The 25,845-nt window shown below is 41.3% G+C and overlaps 1 protein-coding gene across 1 annotated transcript in view; it reads right to left on the bottom strand.

Annotated features, from left to right (window-relative positions):
- The window catches only part of LOC115115364 (nck-associated protein 5-like), a 62,671-nt gene that overhangs the window by 20,884 nt on the left and 15,942 nt on the right, over nt 1-25,845 (bottom strand). Inside the window, exons 4-5 of the mRNA XM_065000149.1 lie at nt 19,402-19,440; nt 18,265-18,384 (exon numbers count right to left, since the gene is read on the bottom strand). Coding sequence (XP_064856221.1) covers nt 18,265-18,384; nt 19,402-19,440 — 159 coding nt within the window. The remainder of the gene's footprint in view (nt 1-18,264; nt 18,385-19,401; nt 19,441-25,845) is intronic.

Below are 25,845 nucleotides of genomic sequence, written 5' to 3'. Positions count from 1 at the left end.
CCCTGGCCATGGACCCAAAATATCAATGTTTTGTTCCACTTAGTTATCACTTTTGCCTTATGGCAAGGTGCTCCATCATGCTGGAAAATGCATTGTTCATCACCAAACTGTTCCTGGATGGTTCGGAGAAGTGTCTCTTGGAGGATGTGTTGGTACCATTCTTTATTCATGGCTGTGTTCTTAGGCAAAATTGTGAGTGAGCCCACTCCCTTGGCTGAGAAGCAACCCCACACATGAATGGTCTCAGGATGCTTTACTGTTGGCATGACACAGGACTGATTGAGGCGCTCACCTTGTCTTCTCCGGACAAGCTTTTTTCTGGATGCCCCAAACAATCGGAAAGGGGATTACCCCAGTCCTCAGCAGTCCAATCCCTGTACCTTTTGCAGAATATCAGTCTGTCCCGGATGTTTCTCCTGGAGAGAAGTGGCTTCTTTGCTGCCCTTCTTGACACCAGGCCATCCTCCAAAAGTCTTCGCCTTATTGTGCGTGCAGATGAACTCACACCTACCTGCTGCCATTCCTGAGCATGCTCTTCCGCAGCTGAATCAACTTTAGGAGACGGTTCTGGCGCTTACTGGACTTTCTTGGGCACCCTGAAGCCTTTCTCACAACAATTGAACCGCGCTCATTGAAGTTTTTGATGATCCGATAAATGGTTGATTTAGGTGCAATCTTACTAGCAGCAATATCCTTGCCTGTGAAGCCCTTCTTGTGCAAAGCAATGATGACGGCACATGTTTCCTTGCAGGTAACCATGGTTGACAGAGGAAGAACAATGATTCCAAGAACCATCCTCCTTTTGAAGCTTCCAGTCTGTTATTCGAACTCAATCAGCATGACAGAGTGATCTCCAGCCTTGTCCTCGTCAACACTCACACCTGTGTTAACGAGAGAATCACTGACATGATGTCAGCTGGTCCTTTTGTGGCAGGGCTGAAATGCAGTGGACATGTTTTTGGGGGGGATTCAGATCATTTGCATGGCAAAGAGGGACTTTGCAATTAATTGCAATTCATCTGATCACTCTTCATAATATTATGGAGTATATTCAAATTGCCATCATACGAACTGAGGCAGCAGACTTTGTGAAAATTAATATTTGTGTAATTCTCAAAACCTTTGGCCATGACTGTACAATTCACTGTACCTGCAGCCCCCTGGGTTTTGGAGTTCTATCATATCTCAAAAGGTAATGCATAATACAGTATGGGCAATGATCAATAATCACGCAGTGATCTATTACTCAGCTTCATTCCTCCTCTCTTAGCCTCTGCCTCACTGGCTGGAACCATGGAATCTTGTTTCCCAAAAGGAAAATTCTTTATCAAAATGTCAATCACATAGTCTGTGAGCAAAGAGAGAGTGTTTTCAGCCATACTTGATACATCAGTAGCAAAACAAGTATGTAGCCCTCTATTTTCAGTAGTCTTTCCACTATTATTTAGATAGTTTATCCCACATACAATTTGATACTATGTTTATCCATTCACAACTAGTCCCAAAGTTGGGCATGCATACATACACACACACACACACACACACACACACACACACACACATACGCACGCAAACACACACACACACACATACGTACGTACATGACTTAAAGATGCTGCGTCAAAAGCGTGCTATAATTGCTCAATGCGGTTCTGGGTCAAATCCAGATAGAAACACCCTGAAAGATGGCAAGTGTTGTGTGCGCTGTGACTCCTCTTTAAGTAGCATTGATCTCTAGAAGGGCTGCCATCGCCAGCTTTCGCTCAAAATCATTAGTGTCATCTGTTAGCAATAATTGATGTGAATAAATAATTGCATCAGGGAGCTGGGGACGAGGTCAATTTGGTCCATTCATTGATATTCACCTAGTATTTGATGATCCGCTCTATTCTTTATTTCCCATGCGCTGCGGCAGAATGCCAAACCAAAGCACGTTCCAGCGGACTAATCTGGGAGCTAATTGCCGTTGGCAACTCCAAGAGTTTCTCAGAGATTTTACATCACTGATACAGTCAGATAAAAACATTCAATTTACAGCAGCAACTACGATTCAAGGGTGACTTCAGTGCCAGTGCTGGGACAATTGTTCCTCCTTTCATTATCTCAAGGACTTTAAGGGAAGTTTCCTGTACAATAACTCAAATGTTTGTTGTTTTTTTGCTACTGAGATTAATTTGGAAAGTGAAACAAGCATGGGATAAGCAATGTCACCTTAATTGCGTTGACACAATTACAATTTGGAGGAACTACAGAGCAATTGAATGTAACACAACAATTGCTTTAGCCATGAAAGATTGGCCTTCATTGCACAACACTTTTTTTTTTTACCTAAAGGCTACAACACTTTGGAGTTGGCACAAAAACATTAGTGCCCTGGACCTTAACCTAGACTATTGATTCCCAACCAGGGCTTACTAGGACCCCTAGGGTTACTTGGCTTATCCACAGGGGGTACTTGAGAAGACTCATGAGACCATAGGCCTACTGGTAAAATACACAAGGGGTACTTTAGGGGTATTCCAGGCAGAGCAAAAGTCAGTTTGTGGTTCAGTAACCGAAAAAGGTTGGGAACCACTGACCAATTTAAATGTCTTTCCTTTTGCACATTCCTCAACTAGGGGCGGCAGGGTAGCCTAGTGGTTAGAGTGTTGGACTAGCAACCAAAAGGTTGCAAGTTCAAATCCCTGAGCTGACAAGGTAAAATCTGTCGTTCTGCCCCTGAACAGGCAGTTAACCCACTGTTCCTAGGCAGTCATTGAAAATAAGAATTTGTTCTTAACTGACTTGCCTAGTTAAATAAAGGTAAACTTTAAAAAAATAGTGGTCCATCCTCTGTACAAGCAAAGTTATTGATATAGCCTTTTGAAGAAAACTAGACAAACTCCGCAGGGCGGACAGTAATTACTACAGATTACGATCAGACTGATTTCTGTGCAACATTGCTTATTAAATGACTTTAGATGGAGGTAGATAGAATATTCAAGCATGCCCAAGGCTTTTATATAATTAGGGACTTAGAACATTGTCTTTACGGATGAAGCAGGTATTTTAGTGAACATACATTGAGAGTGGAAAGATTCCAGATGTCCTGTTTATACGATCCTGATATTGGGAGTCCTCCAACCAGGATTTCGGGAAAACCTGGGAATTTATTGAAAGTTCCTGGCATTTTGCAACCCTACTCAATAACAATCAAATGTCAATCGGAGCAGATCATTACTCTATGCCCCTCCAAGAGCTGAGTTAACATTGGTTGACATTACCTCATTCTTATAAAATTGACAGGAGTCGGATTCCAATGTTGAAGGACATCGGAGGATTACACATATTTGAATGTGTGCTGTAATTTGTGCTGTGATTAATGTAATTGCAAAAGGTCAGTTTAATCGTATAGTGAAACCGTATAAGGCTGACTCATTTAAGCTTTCATTCCATTCGAAATGAAAGCAGTCAATTCAGGAAGTGATGCGAATTCAAAATTAAAACATTAATCTTCTACTTATCAGTTTGAGAATTTCAGTTTACTTCCTGCATTGACACAAACAGTGGGGCCCAGAATTATGGACACCATTGATAAAGATTATCAAAAATATCTGTATGAAATAAATAATTTAAATACTGAGCTATATTGTATTTGCCAAAAAATTGGGAAATTATATTGCTCAGAGAAAGAGATTTTGTTTAAGAAGTAATACTTTTTTCTCAAAAAGGTAGGGGTCAAAATGTTTGTTTTCAATAGTTTTCAATACCTCGCCATGCGAGGATAACAGCACAGCCATTTTCTAAAATGTTTTATGAGTTGGAGAACACATTGGGAGCAATCCTTCCAGATCCTTGATATCCTTTGTCTGTGCTTATGAATTGCCCTCTTCAATTCCCAAACCACAGGTCTTCATTGGGTTTCAAGTCTGGAGACTGAGATGTCCATTGTAAAATGTAGATTTTGTGGCCAATTAACCATTTCTTTGTGGATGTTGACATGTGCTTGGAGTTATTGTCTTGCTGAAAGATCCACTTGTGGACAAGTTTCAGCCTACTACCAGAGGCCACCAGGTTTTTAGCTAAAATGTCTTAATACTGTGGTACTGTGTGTCTCAGTTGGTAAAGCATAGAGCACTTGCAACGCCAGGGTGGTGGGTTCGATTCCCAATATACACATAAAAATATATGAATGAGCAATGACAGAGCGGCATAGGCTAAGATGCAATAGATAATATAGAACACAGTATATACATATGAGATGAGTAATGCAAGATGTGTAAACATTATTAAAGTGATTAGTGTTCCATTTATTAAAGTGGCCAATGATTCTTCAAGTCTGTATGTAGGCAGCAGCCTCTCTGTGCTAGTGATGACTGTTTAACAGTAGCCTTGAGATTGAAAAACAGCTTCTGTCTCTTGGTCCCAGCTTTGATGCACCAGTACTGACCTCGCCTTCTGGATGGTAGTGGGGTAAACAGGTAGGGCCTCGGGTGGTTGTTGTCCTTGATTACCTTTTTGGCCTTCCTGTGACATCGGGTGCTGTAGGTGTCCTGGAGGGCAGGTAGTTTGTCCCCGGTGATGCGTTGTGCAGACCGCAACACACTCTGGAGACCCTGCAGTTGTGGGTGGTGCAGTTGCCGTACCAGGCGGTGATACAGCCCAACAGGATACTCTTAATTATACATCTGTAAAAGTTTGAGGGTTTTAGGTGACAAGCCAAATTTCTTCAGCCTCCTGAGGTTGAAGAGTTGCTGGTGCGCCTTCTTCCCCACACTGTCTGCATGGGTGGACCATTTCAGTTTGTCCGTGATGTGTACACCGAGGAACTTACACCGTTCCACCTTCTCCACTGCTGTCCAGTCAATGTGGATAGGAGGGTGCTCCCTCTGCTGTTTTCTGAAGTAAACGATCATCTCCTTTGTTTTGTTGATGTTGAGTGAGAGGTTATTTTCCTGACACCACACTCTGAGAGCCCTCACCTCCTCCCTGTAGGCTGTCTCATCGTTGTTGGTAATCAAGCCTATTACTGTTGTGTCGTCTGCAAACTTCATGATGGAGTTGGAGGTGTGCATGGCCACTTAGTCATGAGTGAGCATGCAACCTTGTGGGGCCCCAGTGTTGAGGATCAGTGAAGTGGAGATGTTGTTTCCTACCTTCACCACCTGGGGGCAGCCCGTCAAGGAAGTCCAGAACCCAATTGCACAGGGCAAGGGTTGAGACCCAGGGCCTCAAGCTTAATGATGAGCTTGGAGGGTACTTTGGTGTTGAATGCTGAGCTGTAGTCGATGAACAGCATTCTTACATAGGTGTTCCACTTGTCCAGATGGGACAGGGCAGTGTGCAGTGTGATGGCGATTGCATCGTCTGTGGACCTATTGGGGCAGTAAGCAAATTGAAGTGGGTTTAGGGTGACAGGTAAGGTGGAGGTGATATAATCCTTGACCAGACTCTCAAAGCACTTCATGATGACAGAAGTGAGTCATTTAGTCATTTAGTTCAGTTACCTTTGCATTCTTGGGTACAGGAACAATGGTGGCCATCTTGAAACATGTGGTGACAACAGACTGGGATAGGGAAAGATTGAATATGTAAACACACCAGCCAGCTGGCCTACGCATGCTCTGAGGACGAGGCTAAGGATTCCATCTGGGCCGGTGGATCTTTGATGTCATGGGGCTATTTTGCTTCCACTTGTCCTGGGGCCCTTGTTAAGGTCAACGGCATCATTATTTTTACCCAGTACCAGGACATTTTAGCCAAAAACCTAGTAGTTACGAAACTTGGCCACACTTGTGGATCTTCCAGCAGGACAATAACCCCAAGCACACATCAACCCCCCCCCCCCCCATCCATCCTAAAAAAATGTATAATTGGCTACAAAATGTACATTTTGCAATGGCCATCTCAGTCTGCAGACTTGAAACCCATTAAAAACCTGTAGTTTGAATTGAAGAGGGCAGTCCATAAGAGTAGACTAAGTATATCAAGGATCTGGAAGGATTCTCTATGGAAGAATGGTCCATACAGAATCTTATGTGTTCTCCATCTCATAAAACATTTTAGAAAAAGGCTCAGTGCCATTATCCTCACAAGGTGAGATGTTGAAAGGTATTGAAAACAGGGGCATCAATAATTTTGACCCCTACCTTTTAGCTTCTCCGAGCAATTGTATTGGTATAAAATTATATAATTTTTTTCATACAATATAGCTTAGTATTTTATTTATTTATTTTATAGTCATTTTTGCTCATCTTTATCAAGGGTCTCAATCATTTGGACCCCACTGTATATGTGCATTTACAATCAAGCAACGTATGTCAGGAGTTCTCATTGGTAAAACGTACACTCTTTGCATGTGGAGGACATTGCTCAGTGATTTTTTGAAAGACTCCACAACACTACAAAAAATGGCATATTGAAGACTTTCTGGAAACGTGTTTGGAGAATAATTACGCTTAAAAGCCCTCAGAACATTGAAGATTGCGTAAAAAATGCCACAAGACAGTTAAACAATATCTGTGTTTGTGTCACACATGTACAGTAGAGACAAGTCTTGGAGAAATTGTTGATGCGTCTCTACTGATGCCACTTTGTCTCAAATATCTATTATTCTGACCACGAACGCTGAAATAGGAACAAAGTAAACATGATTTATTGACATGGTTGTCTTTGCAATTAATCGTTTGTAGCAAACATTTCCAAATATATCTATATCCCCTCCACTATATCTCTATATCCCCTCCACACACTACTCTAGCTAAGGTGACACGTTACCCTCACCTGTGTCTTATGGCTTGAGGGTAGAAGCTACAGTATTTGGGAGCCTCTAGGACCTAGACTTGGCTCTCCGGTAATCATTCTCCTCAGTTGTCTTGTCCCTCTTGATTCCCCTGCCCACTTTCTTTCCCTCTCCATTCCCTGACCCACACTGCCCCACCCTCAGCTAGTCACCCTCTCCCCCTCTTCTACATCTTCCTCTTCTCTTCCATTTCCTCTTGGTTGCTGAGCACACAATAATTAGGCTGTACTGCTGTTCACTTTCATTTTCACACTAGACAGAGAGATGGTGAAACCAGCACTGGTGGCCTGGAAAGCCAACAGATAAAGCTAGGTTTTGGCCTATGTAGCGTAACGTAACCCTGAGAGAAAGAATCTCCTGTGTGCCTCTATGTGACCTTTCTACAGAGCCTCAATATGACTACCTTTCTAAAGTGACTTATTGTCTTGGGGTGAGTTTCCCAAAACCTTGGTATGTTAAGGGGCTTCCGAGTGGCGCAGTGGTCTAAGGCACTGCATCTCAGTGCTAGAGGCATCACTACAGACACCTTGGTTCAAATCCAGGCTGTATCACAACCAGCTGTGATTGGGAGTCCCATAGGTCGGTGCACAATTGGCCCAGTGTCATCCTTGTTTGGCTGGTGTAGGTCTTCATTGTAAATAAGAATTTGTTCTTAACTGACTTGCCTAGTTAAATAAAGTTCAACCCTCTTTTCATGTTAATTAATTCTGTGTACCCGGTCCAAATTGACTGCCCCAATATATCTGATTATAAATACATATTAAATCAAATCCAAATAAAATAAAATTTTATTTGTCACATACACATGGTTAGCAGATGTTAATGCGAGTGTAGCGAAATGCTTGTGCTTCTAGTTCCGACAATGCAGTAATAACCAACGAGTAATCTAACTAACAATTCCAAAACTTCTGTCTAATACACAGTGTAAGGGGATAAAGAATATGTACATAAGGATATATGAATGAGTGATGGTACAGAGCAGCATAGGCAAGATACAGTAGATGGTATCGAGTACAGTATATACATATGAGATGAGTATGTAAACAAAGTGGCATAGTTAAAGTGGCTAGTGATACATGTATTACATAAGGATGCAGTCGATGATATAGCGTACAGTATATACGTATGCATATGATATGAATAATGTAGGGTAAGTAACATATAAGGTAGCATTGTTTAAAGTGGCTAGTGATATATTTACATCATTTCCCATCAATTCCCATTATTAAAGTGGCTGGAGTTGGGTCAGTGTCAATGACAGTGTGTTGGCAGCAGCCACTCAATGTTAGTGGTGGCTGTTTAACAGTCTGATGGCCTTGAGATAGAAGCTGTTTTTCAGTCTCTCGGTCCCAACTTTGATGCACCTGTACTGACCTCGCCTTCTGGATGATAGCGGGGTGAACAGGCAGTGGCTCGGGTGGTTGATGTCCTTGATGATCTTTATGGCCTTCCTGTAACATCCGGTGGTGTAGGTGTCCTGGAGGGCAGGTAGTTTGCCCCCGGTGATGCGTTGTACAGACCTCACTACCCTTTGGAGAGCCTTACGGTTGAGGGCGGAGCAGTTGCCGTACCAGGCGGTGATACAGCCCGCCAGGATGCTCTCGATTGTGCATCTGTAGAAGTTTGTGAGTGCTTTTGGTGACAAGCCGAATTTCTTCAGCCTCCTGAGGTTGAAGAGGCGCTGCTGCGCCTTCTTCACGATGCTGTCTGTGTGAGTGGACCAATTCAGTTTGTCTGTGATGTGTATGCCGAGGAACTTAAAACTTGCTACCCTCTCCACTACTGTTCCATCGATGTGGATAGGGGGGTATTCCCTCTGCTGTTTCCTGAAGTCCACAATCATCTCCTTAGTTTTGTTGACGTTGAGTGTTGACGTTGAGTATTATCACCTAATGTTGTGTTAGATCTTTTTATCAACTTAAGTTCTTGTGAACATTACAAGTTTTGAACTTCTATTTGCTCTTTATGGCCTGAAGGCCTCATTGACCTGAGCTCATACAACTCATTTTTGAGCTATAAAAAAAAAGCATAATGCATGGATTATTTTGACTATAACAAATATTCAGTTGAAACATATTGTGCTATTTATCAGACTACTTCACTGTCAGTTTCCTGGCCTCTCCCCTCCTCAAAGATATGATCAAGAGCCTCACATACAGTATATAATTTGGTCATTGTGCTGTGTGTGTGTGTGTGTGTGTTCAAACACACATGCATGTGGGGGTCTGAGAGAGGAAGTGTGCCCATCTGATGAATGGGCATGTGCCTGAACACTAATTGTAGTCTCACCCATTCATTTCTAATGACTGGTCATTTTTGACCCGGAACACAACAGGAGGGTTAAATTGCTCTCCACAACCCAGCCACACTTCTTGAGACAGTAACGATAGTAAAAATAGATGTTTGACAATCAGCCTTCTGTGCCTGAAGGAACACAAGTCGTTAAATTAAGCACTGCTGTTTTATGTGTGGTGAGCATCTGGTTCGTTGATATGTACGAAATACCACTTTAGCTAAAAAGGTTTTGGGAAACACCCAAAATACTTCTACTCTCCATCGTGTTATTAATCTTGTTTCTGGGCCTTGTTTGATTTAATGTTTGTGTGTCTGAACAGGCAATGGTTATAGCCACCATCTCTAGTATGTGTATGTCTGCTTTGGCTATTTGGGGAAATGCCAGTGATAGGAATAATAAGATGACCTATGTTTCAGCTCTCTACAGCCGTATAGAGAAATCACAACCTCTAATGGAACCTGGGCACTTTGCTCCAGCACTATTGCAGTCCTAAGGCCATGGACCCTTGTCTTGAAAATCACAGGCTTCATTGTTGCTCATTAGAGAGACAGGGCCTTGAGACTGTTGTAGTAATGCATGAGCAAAGGCTTCTACATCTAATATGTCTCGGATATAATACAGTTCTATACACACTTAATGTCTAACATTTAACTGAAAACAGTGAATACTTTTAAAATGTAAATCACAAAGTGCCTTTGAACGTGGTCTGGTGGTAGGTGCCAGGTGTACTGGTTTGTGTCAAGAATTGAAATGCTGCTGGGGTTCATGCTCAACAGTTTCCCATGTGTGTCAAGAAATTGTCCACCACCCAAAGGACATCCAGCCAACTTGACACAATATTGGGAAGCATTGGAGTCGACATGGGCAGCATCCCTGTGGAATGCTTTCGGCACCTTGTAGAGTCCATGCCCCGATGAATTGAGGCTGTTCTGAGGGCAAAAGGGTGGGGTACAACTCAATATTAGGGAGGTGTTCTTAATGTGTTTTACACTCAGTGTATGTACTGAATGAGCGTGAGGCTCAAGTGAGGCAGATGTCACCGATGGGTAGAGTGACTCACTCAACACTGTCAGCCAACCTCCAGAAGGGACGGGTGACACCGAGCTCTCCCAGTTAAGTGATTTCAGAACACATCAAATCACATCACATCACTGACACTCTGAACGGAGAAAACCTCCAGTGACACTTTCATGATTCAGGAATCAAATAAACAGGATCAAATAAGTACTGCAAATTCCCTCAATGAGAATTTACCCGGGTAGCAAATGGACCGAACCCTGAAACGAGATACAGTATGTGAAAATCATGTATTAATGTCTATAGAATAATAGCATTATGTGAGTTACATGCCCAGATTTTAAGTTATGATTCTGCCTAAAAGCATAAAGTCATTGCCTAATCATCTCTATGGCATAGTAAGGCTGTCTAGTACACCCACAGCATATTGGATAATGGTGTGTGCTGAACCAATAATTCAGAACTGGGAGCAATCTCCACATTACATGTTCCTGTGGCCCATTACCACTTCATTCCAATGCTAAAGATATCATATTAGCTGCATTCGAATACTCATACTAACTGTACTATTTGTAAAGGCAATCCCGTATGTAGTATGATTATTGATCATAGTATGGATATAGTTAGTATGCCAAAAGTTCCCCGATGTCCTACTACATTCGCCAAAAAACAAAGTACAGTGGTTACTCCAGTAAAAGTTTTGTGATTATGCTGCGATACTTAAATCATTTGTAGTTTAGTATGGTACCCTGCATCCCCACAAGCAGTGGACACAATTTCTGTGCTTTTAGGGCAATAATGCAATTCTTAAGAAAATGGGCATAGCTTCACAACGTTTTCAGATTTTAAGAAAATTGTGGAAAATGTGCAGCCGAAGTCTGCCGAAAACGGATATAAATGAATTGCTTCAACAAATTATGAAATGTTAAGACATTTTTTAGCAATGTAATAAAGTAATTACTTTTCAAATACGTAAGTTACGTTACATATTATGTTGGCTGACTATTTGTTAGCTACACTAGCCTTACAACCCACATAGCATATCATAACAGTTGCTTGTCTGTACCAGTTTGTTAGCTAGCTACCTAACGTTAGTTGGCTACTAATACATCGAACTTGCCAGTATATTAACTATATGCAATCTAACTAACTACCCAATGTGTATTGACTTGATTATTCATGAAATTCTAGTTTAGCTAAGTGGTATAGTTATTGTGCTTTCTCAAATGGGCATTCTTAATGAAGTTGTAAGATGTCTAGCTAGTAATTTGTTATGCTAACAAGCTAGCAAGAAGTTGCATAGCAACAGGATACACTTACAGTAGACAGGTGAAAAGTGCTAGTACACTCAACTGAAAGGATACCATTCATTTACAGTATACTAAAATTAACTAATAGTATAAGTATGTTGTATACATTATGTTAGTATATGTAGGTATTCGAACACAGCTATTGTCTTATCACAGAAATGCAAGATGCTTAGAAGGAATTGCTTGAAAGACAGAAATATCTTCTTTCATTTGACAGACAAATGTAAAACGGAATTTAATTTACGTAAACTATAGGTACATTTGAAATTAAATTGTTGTGCACACACCACACACTCCCCATCGCCACTATCTTCCCCTACCCCTAAAAATGAATTTATGTATTAAGGTTTCAATAGGAAGGGAAAATAGTCTAACCAAGTCCTATTCAATCAAGTGTGACATTTTCAGACATCTGGTAACCAGTTTTGATTGAATCGGAACCCCAGGAGTATTTTTCTTTGGAAAACACTAAAGGACACTGATTTAACACTCCTAACAATAACACCTAAAAGTGTTACGAACACCTATGAATCCAACTTTAATGTTTTACTATAGTAACAAACACTTTACCCAATGATTTATATACAGTGCCGTCCCAAACATTTCAGACCCCTATTTTTTACAATGGGGGAGTACCAAGACGGAGGAGTGATGCTTTCAAAACAGCACCTCCCTGGCAGTCATCTAGTGTATACAGTGCCTTCAGAAATTATTCACACCCCTTGACTTTTTCCACATTTTGTTGTGTTACAGCCTGAATTTAAAATAGATTAAATAGTTTTTGTCACTGGCCTACATGCAATACCCCATAATGTCAAAGTGGAATCATGTTTTTTTTTATTTTTATTTTATTTTTACAAATGTATAAAAAATGAAAAGCTGTCAATAAGTATTCAACCCCTTTGTTATGGCAAGCCTAAATAAGTTCAGGAATAAATATTTGCTTAAGTCATAAAATAAGTTGCATTAACTCACAATAATAGTGTCTAACATGATTTTTCAATGACTGCCTCATCTCTGTACCCCACACATGCAAATAATTGTACGGTCCCTCAGTCGAGCAGTGAATTTCAAACACAGATTCAAAAGACCAGGGAGGTTTTCCAATGCCTCACAATTAAGAGCACCTATTGGTAGATTGGTAAAAAAAATGAAAAGGCTGTGACCGGTGGCTTCAAACGCCTATCATTGGCCAGTACATAGCATCAGAGATCCAGGGTTGAAATACATCAGGGATGGGCAACTTTGATGGGGGTGGGGGCCACAAAAAATCTGAACTAATTTTATAACTAATTTCATGCAATTCTACACATTTTGTCATGGGGCGGAGAGGAAAATTAGCTGTTTCCTGCTATTCTACACATTTTGCCATAGGGTGGTGAGACATGTTTGCAGCTGTTAATTTGACCATGATAACAAGTTTAGAAAGCTAACTGCTAAACTAACTTAGTCTAAAAAGACTTCACTGACATGGGCTAATTGACTGATTATCAGTGACTGACATAACAAGAGAAAAACTGCTGATGGAAAATCAAATGTTGAAATTGTGTATTTTACTATTCTAACCTTCAACAGTAAGTTGAAAGCCTGACTGAGTTCCAAAATTGTTATTATTTTGTTTTTTAAATTGTTTTTGTTTCATTTTTTGAGTCAAATTACCCTTCAAAAGGGGGGCCACGGACCGCCAGTTGCCCATCTCTGATATATACTATTGGTTCTACCCTGTCGGATCTGTACCAATATAACTCCCTGCTTCAGTACCACTGATCTCCGGTAGGAAGAAGTGCAGTCAGTTGCTCCCTTAGTGAGTTGGTAAATTTGACCTTTACAGAAAAGGCCAGGGATGTGGGATAACGTTTTACTGCCCTTTTAAGCTCATAGTAAACTTAATGAACTGACAGGGGAAGCAAACATTTCATGTTCAAACCATGACCATTTCCAGTGAGGTCAAAAAAGGAAAAGAACAAGACAGAGACCATAATAATTGTAATCTGTAATTCTCTCCTTCTATTGCATTTACTTTTTCTTCAAATTAAATACCAACATTTAAATCGTCAAAGATTTTTTACTCCCTTGTGAACCTGTGTAGCCTCTTAACTGGCCATGGCTTTGCAAAAAGATAAAAATGATCCACCGTACCGTAGATGTGAAAACATCTACACGACTGCACAGGGAGTAGATGTGCTGAATCCCCCACAAGACAGAAAAATTAAAAGTGTCTAATACACCTTTCAAACCAAGATGTTTTTCCGCCAACTTTAGCATCCTGCCAACTTTTTGCCCCACAATACTAACCTAACTGACAAAGTGAAAATAATGAAGCCTATACAGAGTACAAATGTTCCAATACATGCATTCTGTTTGTAACAACACACTAAAGTAATACTGCAACGCAATTAACTTTTGTCCTGAATACAAAGTGCTAATTTTGTGGCAAATCCAATAGAATACATTACTGAGTACTACTCTCCACATTTTCAACCATAGTGGTGGCTGCCACAAGGCCAAATCTACACTGGAGTTGCTTACCAAGAAGACAGTGAATGTTCCTGAGTGGCCGAGTTGCAATTTTGACTTAAATCTACTTGAAAATCTATGGAAAGACCTGGGAATGGTTGTCTAGCAATGATCAAGAACCAATTTCACAGACTTGAAGAATTTTGAAAAGAATAATGGGAATCCAGGTGTGGAAAGCTCTTAGAGACTTACCCAGAAAGACTCACAGCCTTAATCACTGCCAAAGGTGCTTCTACAAAGTATTGACTGAGTGGTGTGAATACTTGTCAGATATTTCTGTATTTCTGTATTTCATTTTCAATAAATTAGCAACATTTTCTAAAAACACGTTTTCACTTTTTCATTATGGGTTATTGTGTTTAGATGGGTAAGGAAATATAAATATAAGACTTGAATTCAGACACAACAAAATGTGGAATAAGTCAAGGGGTATGACTACTTTCGGAAAGGCATTGTATGAAAGTTATTGCCACAAGAAAGCCACCACTTTTATTTCCGCCAACCAACCTAGTCATGATTGCGGTAAAGTTCTGCCTACGGCTTAGTGTGAAATGTAACCTTAATGCTGAGGCGGAATTGGCACTCACTACGCTCTTAAGCTCTTGATGGTTGCTAGGCAAGGCCTGTTACTACTATCCTCCTGGTAATACTAAACTTTGCGAAGCATGTCACTTCACCCATCTCTTCGCATAGCCCACCATTTGCACTGTTTTCTTAACCACAACTGGATAGATCCATAAAGAATCGCTGTGGGAATAAATATAGCTCGATGACAAAAATATTGGACGAAAGTAGGTCAATGCAAATTGAAGGCATCAAATGGTTGCTTACTGAAACTCCAAAAGTCATCCAATTGTTATAATTCATTTTAAGCAATAAGCCTACCTTCATGTGGTCAACTATTTCGGCACCGTTTCGAGTTGCTTTTGAGACAAGTGTGTAGACTTGTCTTAATAAATCAATCGTCAGATTTCTCTTTTCTGGAGACTTTTCCCAGTTGGTTAATTTATTAGCACTGATCAGAAAATTTTGCCAGCATGTTATGTAGCTTAACAAGTTGATTATTTTGCTCTTCACTCAGTTACTTTGTAGCCTAGGCCTACTCCCAACTAAAAGCCTCTGACTTATCTTAATGTGATTTTGTTTCACTGAATCTCCTGTATATTTGGTTAATTATCTAGCTGATCAAATAAGTGGTGGTATAGCTCATCTATTCATTTGCTCAATTATCACTGATTAGAAACATTTAGCATGCATTATATAATGGCATTGAATACTCCTTTCTGATTGGCTTATATTTGCACGGTAGAATTCAATTGCTATAGTTCAGATTTAAACATTTTGTTTGATATGCTTATGAAAGCAAAAGTGGAATTGAAAACAGTATTGGTATTGTTGAAATAGATTTTCAGGGTTAGCTAAACCATCAAGTCTGTTTGTTTTGTTACCACAGCAACTAATGTACAGTATCAAAACTATGAAATAACACATATGGAATAATAGTTACCAAAAGAAGGGTTAAACAAATCAAAATATATTTTATATTTGAGATACTTCAAAGTAGCCATCCTTTGCCTTGATGACAGCTTTGCACACTCTTGGCATTCTCTCAACCAGCTTTATGGGATAGTCACCTGGAATGCATTTCAATTAACAGGTGTGCCTTGTTAAAAGTTCATTTGTGGAATTTATTTCCTCCTTAATGTGTTTGAGCCAATCAGTTCTGATGTGACAAGGTAGGGTTGGTATACAGAAGATAGCCCTATTTGGTAAATCAAGTCCATGTTAAGGCAAGAACAGCTCAAATAAGCAAAGAGAAACGACAGTCCATCATTACTTTAAGACATGAAGGTCAGTCAATGTGTAAAAGAAGTAGTTTCTTCAAGTGCAGCCGCAAAAACCATCAAGTGCTATGATGAAACTGGCTCTCATGAGGAGCGCCACAGGAAAGGAAGACCCAGAGTTACCTCTGCCGCAGAGGATAAGTTAATTAGATTGCAGATTGCAGCCCAAATAAATGCTTTGCAGAGTTCAAGTAACAGACATCTCAACATCAACTGTTCAGAGGAGACTGCGTCAATCAGGCCTTCATGGTCAAATTGCTGCAAAGAAACCACTACTAAAGGACACCAATAAGAAGACGAGACTTGCTTGGACCAAGAAACACGAGCAATGGACATTAGATAGGTGGAAATCTGTGGTGTGTGATGGTGTGGGAGTGCTTTGCTGGTGACACTGTCTGTGATTTATTTAGAATTCAAGGCACAGTTAACCGGCGTGGCTACCACAGCAATCTGCAGCCATACGCAATCCCATCTGGTTGCGCTTAGTGGGATTTTCATTTATCTTTCAACAGGACAATGACCCAACACAACTCCTGGCTGTGTAAGGGCTATTTGACCAAGAAGGAGAATGATGGAGTGCTGCATCAAATGACCTGGCCTCCACAATCACCCAACCTCAACCCAATTGAGATGGTTTGGGATGAGTTGGACCGCAGAGTGAAAGAAAAGCAGTCAACAAGTGCTCAGCATATGTGGGAAAAGCATTCCAGGTGAAGCTGGTTGAGAGAATTCAAAGAGTGTGCAAAGCTGTCATTAAGGCAAAGGGTGACTACTTTGAAGAATCACAAATATGAATATATTTTGATTTGTTTAACTATTTTTTGGTTACATGATTTCATATGTGTTATTTCATAGTTTTGATGTCTTCACTATTATTCTACAATGTTGAAAATAGTAGAATATAAATAAAAACCACAATGAACATGTGTGTCCAAACTTTTGACAGGTACTGTATGTAAAGTCATTGTCTTCAATAACTTCTTGATGCACCCATCCCGTTACCGGGATCATTTTTGTCAACATCCGCTGAATTGCAGAGCGCCAAATTCAAATTAAATTACTAAAAATATTTAATTTTCATGAAATCACAAGTGCAATATAGCAAAACACAGCTTAGCTTGTTGTTAATCCACCTGGCGTGTCAGATTTCAAAAAAGCTTTTCGGTGAAAGCATACCAAGCATTTATGTAAGGACATCTCTCTCAATAGACAAAACATTACAAACAGCTAGCAGCCATGTAGATTACCTTTGATGATCTTCGGATGTTTGCACTCACGAGACTCCCAGTTACACAATAAATGTTCCTTTTGTTCCATAAAGATTATTTTTATATCCAAAATACCTCCATTTGGTTGGCGCGTTATGTTCAGAAATCCACAGGCTCGAGCGGTCACGACCACGCAGATGAAAATTCCAAATAGTATCCGTAAAGTTCGTAGAAACATGTAAAACGTTTTTTATAACCAATCCTCGTTGTTTTTACAATATATAATCGATAATATTTCAACCGGGACTGTAGCTTCTTCAATAGGAGAGAGAGAGAGAAAATGTCTGCTCCAAACTGTTGCGCATGCAAAACGCAGCCATCCAATGAGGCGATGTGATCTTTCTCGCTCATTTTTCAAAATAAAAGCCTGAAACTATGTCTAAAGACTGTTTACACCATGGGGAAGTCATAGGAAAGGGAATCTGGTTGATATCCCTTTAAATGGAGCGAAGGCAGGCAATGGAACAGAGACATTTCAGGAAAAACAGCACCTCAGGGTTGGATTGTCCTCAGGTTTTCGCTTGCAATATCAGTTCTGTTATACTCACAGACAATATTTGGACAGTTTTGGAAACTTTCGAGTGTTTTCTATCCTAATCTGACAATTATATGCACATTCTCGATTCTGGGCCTGAGAAATAGGTGGTTTCATTTGGGTACGTTTCTCATCCAAACATCAAAATACTGCCCCCTACACTCAACAGGATAAGTAATGTCTATACACTGAACATACAAAAAACCTGCTCTTTTCATGACAGACTTACAGTACTCATAGAAATCCACTTCCAGGTGAAAGCTATGATCCCTTACTGATGTCACTTGTTAAATCCCCTTCAATCTGTGTAGATGAAGGGGAAGAGACAAGTTAAATAGGGAATTTTAAGCCTTAAAACATGGGTTGTGTATGTGTGGCATTTGAGTGCGTCAAGAACGGCAACACTGCTGGGTTTTTCATGCTCAGCAGTTCCAGTGTGTATCAAGAATGTTCCACCACCCAAAAAACATCAGCCAACTTGACACAAATGTGGGAAGCATTGGCCAGCATCTCTGTGGAATGCTTTCAACACAGCCAGCATCCCTGTGGAAAGCTTTTGACATCTTGGAGAGTCCATGCCCCAACAAAGTAAACATTTTTTGACCAATCCCATGAACCTGCTCAAATGCTAATATAGCTTCCCTTTAACTAGATTTATTGTTGGTCTTTATCCAGTCTATACCAAGCCAAGCCTACCTGGGAGACAGGGTTGCTGGATATTTTGACCCGCTGCTGGAACAGAACGTTCAGTATGCGGTTCTGCTGCTCCAAGTCAAACACGCGTGTCCTCAGCTTCACACACTCCTCTTTTAGGTCCTGGACATTCACCCACACAAGCACAAAGAAGGTGGGTTAAACGTTGTATAAACCGGCTTATAATTATACATGTCCAGTGTGCCTTCCATTATGATTTATGTAGCGCCAGGAGTTTTTCCTGACCATGTGACCTAACCTGGAAAAACTTAGGGCCCTAGAAGACAATCTTCATACATTAAAATGGTAGTATGCATTCATAATATTTTACATACACACGACTCATAGAAAGTGTCCCTATAATATTAATTCCCAAGCATGTCACATCAGCAGAAAGTTGATAAGCATATACCATACTACTGTTCCAGCTGGCTGATAGCAATTCTTACTTAGGTAATGTAAAGCGTAGCACAGAGAATTTTCAGCCAACCTTACTTGGTGATATGTTACTTCCTCAATTGCTGAATTGGAAGACAACACATTTCTTCTAAACTTCCATGGCTACTTGCAGGTGGTTCATTTTAAATTGACAAAATGTTACCTTATTAAATGAAATCATATTTTTGCTCCATGAAGTGTATGCCGCTATATTTCCTATTTCAAATCTTCTCATTGATCAAGACAGGTGAGTGTCATTGAACGCAAAGCATGATTTGAGATAGATGTGAAATAGAATAGACTTCATGGAGCAAAACCTTGATTTTATTTAATAACATTTTCTTAATTCAAACAAACCACCTGCAACTAGCAATGGAAGTTTAGAAGACATGCATTGCCTTCTAAGTCGGAAATTGAGGAAGTATCGCCAAGTAAAGGGTTGGTTAAAAATTCCCTGTGCTATGCTTTACATTATAAGTAACAACAGCAATCAGCTATCTGGAACAGAAGTAATGGCCTGACTAGCCAATGTAATAGCTAGTAGTGAAGCATGTGGTTTTTCAGTTTCAATAGACATGACGTGCTAACTAGAACACAACTAATTCTATTTATCATTATTAGCATTCCATCATTATTTATTTTATAGCCTCCCTTAGACTTGATTGACTAGTGATGCTTTAATCAAACAAAACAAAGACAAACCTTTTGAGTGAGGAGTGCTTGAACAACCTGATTAGCCACCTTCAAGCAAAAGAGAGCAGAGAGAGAGAGGAGATAAACAAAAGAGAGACCTTGCATAAACAATACACTCAAAGAAAAGTTAAGACAATGTTCAGTCAGCGTGTCATGATAAAGAAATCTTTGTCTTTCAGGCTTGTTGTACAACGTTTGTGTGAAGATGCAGAGACATTTACCTCCCCGGTGTTTTAATTTTCCCCCATGATGAAATCGGGGAGGGGACTGTAGATCTGTCTCCCTCCGTTTGTTTGTACTATAGTCACACGCGATATCTCAGACAGCATTGGGATGATTTTGACTGAACTTAGGTGCATGATGCATCCTGCTATAGAGCTCTGGCATTTACAAATGTACACGGATTGGCCAAAGGCGGGAGCGATAGTAATTAACTGAAATGAGTTAGTCACACTCAATATCTCAATTGGCCCAAGGGGGAGCTGCATCATTCATGGGGGACAACAAGTTTACTGTTGCCTTGTTGTTTGTTTGTTTCAAGGGCCCTAGTTGTTACTTTCATTACATATATTTAAAGCTTATACTATCATCTACATCTCTACAGTTGATTGTGTGTGTGTGTTTAGGACAGCCAGTGGAATGTTGTAGATGGTAAATCCCCACACGCCCCTCATTAAGTTCTAATACAGTACAGTTGCGTATTAAGCCATGGCTAAAATCTAGTGATTGTTGATCGGGAAAAGAGCGATAAAACAGATGCCAGAAGATTCAAATCAAATCCAATTTTATTTTATTTGTCACATGCGCTGAATACAACAGGTGTAGGTAGACCTTACAGTGAAATACTTACTTACATGACCTTAAAACTTATTAAAGCACTGTAGGTTAAGAAAAAAAAGTGTAAAACAAAAAATAGATAAGTAGAAAATAGAAAATATAAGTAACTAATAATTAAACAGCAGCAGTAAAATAACAATAGCGAGGCAATATACAGGGGCTATCGGTACAGAGTCAATGTGGAGACTATATACAGGGGCTATCGGTACAGAGTCAATGTGGAGACTATATACAGGGGCTATCGGTACAGAGTCAATGTGGAGACTATATACAGGGGCTATCGGTACAGAGTCAATGTGGAGACTATATACAGGGGCTATCGGTACAGAGTCAATGTGGAGACTATATACAGGGGCTATCGGTACAGAGTCAATGTGGAGACTATATACAGGGGCTATCGGTACAGAGTCAATATACAGGGGCTATCGGTACAGAGTCAATATACAGGGGCTATCGGTACAGAGTCAATGTGCGGGGGGGGAGGCACCGGTTACCGCTTTCTGTGTGGTAGCAGAGAGAACAGTCCATGACTTGGGTGGCTGGAGACTTTTTAGGACCTTCCTCTGACACCGCCTGGTATAGAGGTCACGGATGGCAGGAAGCTTGACCCCCAGTGATGTACTGGGCTGTACGCACTACCCTCTGTAGTGCCTTGCGGTCGGAGGCCGAGCAGTTGCCATACCAGGCAGTGATGCAACCAGTCAGGATGTTCTCGATGGTGCAGCAGTAGAACCTTTTGAGGATCTGAGGACCCATGCCAAATCTTTTCAGTCTCCTGAGGGGAAATAGGCTTTGTCGTGCCCTCTTCACTACTGTAGTGTGTTTGGACCATGATAGTTTGTTAGTGAGGTGGACACCAAGGAACTTGAAACTGTCAACCTGCTCCACTGCGCCCTGTCGATGAGAATGGGGGCGTGCTCGGGACTCCTTTTCCTGTAGTCCACAATCATTTCCTTTGTCTTGATCACGTTGAGGGAGAGGTTGTTGTCCTGGCACCACACGGCCTCCCAATAGGCTGTCTCATCGTTGTTGGGGATCAGGCCTACCACTGTTGTGTCATCGGCAAACTTGATGATGGTTTTGGAGTCGTGCTTAGCCACACAGTCATGAGTGAATAGGGAGTACAGGAGGGGACTGAGCGTGCACCCCTGAGGGGCACCCGTGTTGAGAATCACCATGTCGGATGTGTTGTAAACCTACCCTTACCACCTGGGGGCGGCCCGTCAGGAAGTCCAGGATCCAGTTGCAGAGGGAGGTGTTTAGTTCCAGGGTCCTTAGCTTTGTGATGAGCTTTGAGGGCACACGGTGTTGAACGCTGATTTGTAATCAATGAATAGCATTCTCATATAGGTGTTCCTTTTGTCCAGGTGGGAAAGGGCAGTGTGGAGTGCAACAGAGATTGCATCATCTGTGGATCTGTTGGGGGGGTATGCAAATTGGAGTGGGTCAGGGGTTTCTGGGATAATGGTGTTGATGTGAGTCATGACCAGCCTTTCAAAGCACTATATGGCTACAGACGTGAGTGCTACAGGTCAGTAGTAATTTAGGCAGGTTACCTATGTGTTCTTGGGCACAGGGACTATGGTGGTCTGCTTGAAACCTGTTGGTATTACACTCAGTCAGGGACTGTTTGAAAATGTCAGTGAAGACACTTGCTAATTGGTCAGCACATGCTCGGAGTACAGCCTGTTGAAAGGTCTTACTCACATCGGCTATGGAGAGCGTGATCAAATAGTCATCCGGAACAGCTGAAGCTCTCATGTATGCTTCAGTGTTACTTGCCACGAAGCAAGCATAGACGTTTTTTAGCTCGTCTGGTAGGCTCGTGTTGATGGGCAGCTCGTGGCTGTGCTTCCCTTTGTAGTCTGTAACAGTTTGCAAGCCCTGCCACATCCGACGAGCGTCGGAGCTGGCGTAGTACGATTCAATCTTAGTCTTGTATTGACGCTTTGCCTGTTTGATGGTTCGTCGGAGGGACTAGCGGGATTTCTTATATTCTTCTGGGGTTATCCTTTCGCTCCGAGCAGATGTTGCCTGTAATCCACGGCTTCTGATTGGGGTATGTACGTACAGTCACTGTGGGGACGACATCATCGATGCACTTATTGATGAAGCCAGTGACTGATGTGGTGTACTCCTCAATGCCATTGGAAGAATCCAGGAACACATTCCAGTCTGTGCTAGCAAAACTGTCCTGTAGCTTAGCATCTGCTTCATTTGACCACATTCTTATTGACTGAGTTACTGGTGCTTCCTGCTTTAATTTTTGCTTGTAAGTGACGATAGACGATATAATTATGGTCAGACTGGCCAAATGGAGGGCGAGGGAGAGCTTTGTACACGTCTCTGTTTGTGGCATAAAGGTGGTCTAGAGTTTTTTTCCCCTCTGGTTGCACATTTACCATGCTGATAGAAATAAGGTAACATTGATTTGAGTTTCCCTGCATTAAAGTTTCCAACCACAAGGAGCTCCGCCTCTGGATGAGCATTTTTCCTGTTTGCTATTGGCCGTTTACAGCTCATTGAGTGTGGTCTTAGTGCAAGCATCTGTTTGTGGTGGTATATAGACAGCTATGAAATATTCACTGTCTTGGTAAATAGTGTGGTCAACAGCTTATCATGAGATACTCTACCTCAGGCAAGCAAAACCTTGAGACTTCCTTAGATTTCATGCACCAGCTGTTGTTTATAAATATACATAGACCGCCACCCCTTGTCTTACCAGAGGCCGCTGTTCTATCCTGACGAAAAAGCTTAAAATGTATGTACAGTATGTTATTCATGTTGTTGTTCGGCCAACACTACCATTATGCTTGTTTACACTGAGCTGCGCTGGGGTCGGACAGCATGACTGTGTAGAGCGAGACACTTTAGAGCCAGCAGGAGATATTGTCAGATCCTATTTTTGCCACACTAACAATTTAAATAAATGTCTTTAAAAATGGAAGGCAATTGTGATGAGGCAAGATCAGGTGGCACCATTCTAGCCAATGAGAGGGCATATACGTGTGTGAACAACCACAACGGTTCTTGCTATCCTGGATCCTTAGGTTGTCCCTACCCCACTGAAGTTTAAATTTAAAATGGTTAGGGTAGGGTTTAGGGAAGCAACATCCCAAAGATCCTGGATAGCACTAAGAGGCACAACTCCAATATAGAGTATTTCTTTCTCAAAGTTGCCGTGATGTCACGTGTCCTACTTATATCAGTACACAACCTAATAACCTAAGATTTACAAAATGTATATTCGATCAAATAAGCCTCAAGTAGCAAGTAACCAATTACATTTTTTGTTGACCAATTTCAACACTCTCATTGACCTCCTTGCAAAAACTCCTCGCTTGGTGAGCGCAAAAAAACACCTGCTGGAGTAGACAGATTTTGGGCTGAGTTTGCTTCGCCCCTTTCTCTCTGATGTATCTCAATCCAGGGATGAGAAATGCGATGTACTCCAAATTGTCACATTATCCCCACTGTTACATCGATTACACAACTGGTAGTTTTTTTAAAAAGCTGCCCTTTTTGTCCTCATTCTAGGTAGCAGAAGCATAGAGAATGATAGAAGCATCTAGTCGTCAAAAGGCTATATTAACATGGGCAGCACCATCGAGGGCTTCTGCCATTTTATTGTAGTCAACTGGGTGCGACTTCCAACTACATTGACTGATCCCCCCCCCCGGTGACCCTGTTGGAATCATGTCCAACAGGATCATCAGGAGGTATCAGCCAATCGTGAAGAAGAAAATTGACTACTTCAAAATGGAGATAGCCTCAATGGCGCTGCCCATGGTGTCACAGATGCTATAATGGCACAGATACAAAGATGAGTCCTCTATATATCTCTATGAGCAGAAACTACCTCAGCCATTTTGAAATGGCACTAGAACGTGTGTTGAACAACAAAGGATATTCAGCCAATCAGGCTCCGTGCAGACTACATCGTCACGCTATGGAAATGTCCAAGTAAAAGTACAGAGTGGTTTATGGCTTAGTATATGTCAAAATCTCCCAAAACTATGGATGCTCTTCCAGTACAATAATTGATAATCACATCGACGGCGCTGTAGTGGAGCAGGTCGAGAGCTTCAAGTTCCTCTGTGTCCACATTACTAAGGACCTTTCGTGGTATGAACACAGTCATGAAGAGGGAACAACAATGCCTCTCCTCCTCAGGAGGGTGAAACGATTTGGCATGGGCCTTCAGATCCTCAAAACGTTCCACAACTGCACCAATGAGAACATCTTGACTGTCTTGCCGACCATAGGACGCTACAGAGGGTAGTACGTAAGGCCCAGTACATCACTGGGGCCGAGCTCTCTGCCATCCAGGACCTCTATACCAGGCGTTGTGAGAGGAAGGACCTAAAAGTTGTCAAAGACTCCACTTCTATCTGCTATCGCACGGCTAACAGTACCGGAACCAAAAGGATTCTAAACCGCTTCTATCCCCAAGCCATAAGACTGCTTAACAGTTCATCAAATGGCTACCCTGACTATTTGCATTGACCCCATTTTTATTGGCACTGATTCTCTTGCACCGGCTCTATGCACGCTCACTGGACTCTACCCTCACACACTCACACATACTACACTGACACTCCAACACACACATGCACCTACATACGCGCATACACACAAAACACACAAGCAAATTGATGCCACACACTCACACTCAGTGGTACAAAAAGTACCCAATTGTCATATGTGGATAAAAGTAAAGATACCTTAATATAAAAGTATTTGGTTTTAAACATACTTAAGTATCAAAGTAAGCATAACTGCAAAAATATACTTATGTATCAAAGTATGAATAATTTCTAATTGATTCTAAAAATGTATGGAGTAAAAAGTACATTGTTCTTTAAGAATGTAGTGAAGTGAAAGTAAAAGTTGTCAAATATATAAATAGTAAAGTACAGATACCCCCCAAAACTACTTACATATTAAGTACTTTACACCACTACACACACACACACACATAGAAACACTTTCGTCCGGGTTAGGGAGGGCTTGGCCGGTAGGGATAACCTTGTCTCATCGTGCACTAGTGACTCCTGTGGCGGGCCGGGTGCAGTGCACGCTAACCAAGGTCGCCAGGTGCACGGTGTTTCCTCCGACACATTGGTGCGGCTGGTTTTCCGGGTTGGATACGCGCTGTGTTAAGAAGCAGTGCGGCTTGGTTGGGTTGTGTTTCGGGGGACGCATGGCTTTTGACCTTCGTCTCTCCCGTGCCCGTACGGGAGTTGTAGCGATGAGACAAGATAGTAACTACTAACAATCAGATACCACGAAATTGGGGAGAAAAGGGGATACATTTTTTTTTAAACCTCACGCTGGCTCCACTGTGTATTGATCTACACTGTCATGCTGGCCGACCCTAGTGCAGCTACCTAACTAGGAGAGTAGTTTGCACATTTGTTACTCCTGGTTTGATACTTTTATCCTCTTTTATACTGTTTCAAATCTGTCTGTTTAAACTGCTGTACTTCTTATAATTAAAACAAACTTTTACATGACAATCTCAAATCTTTTCAATAACGTTTTAATGTGAGAGTCCTCTTCCTCAAAGCTAGATTATTATTTTTCTGGGGATACATTTCTTTTATGGTAGCATTG

Source organism: Oncorhynchus nerka, linkage group LG1 (genome assembly GCF_034236695.1).
Source record: "Oncorhynchus nerka isolate Pitt River linkage group LG1, Oner_Uvic_2.0, whole genome shotgun sequence".
Classification (NCBI taxonomy): domain Eukaryota; kingdom Metazoa; phylum Chordata; class Actinopteri; order Salmoniformes; family Salmonidae; genus Oncorhynchus; species Oncorhynchus nerka.
Note: the sequence above shows the minus strand (reverse complement) of the source record. Positions and strands in the feature narration are given on the sequence as shown.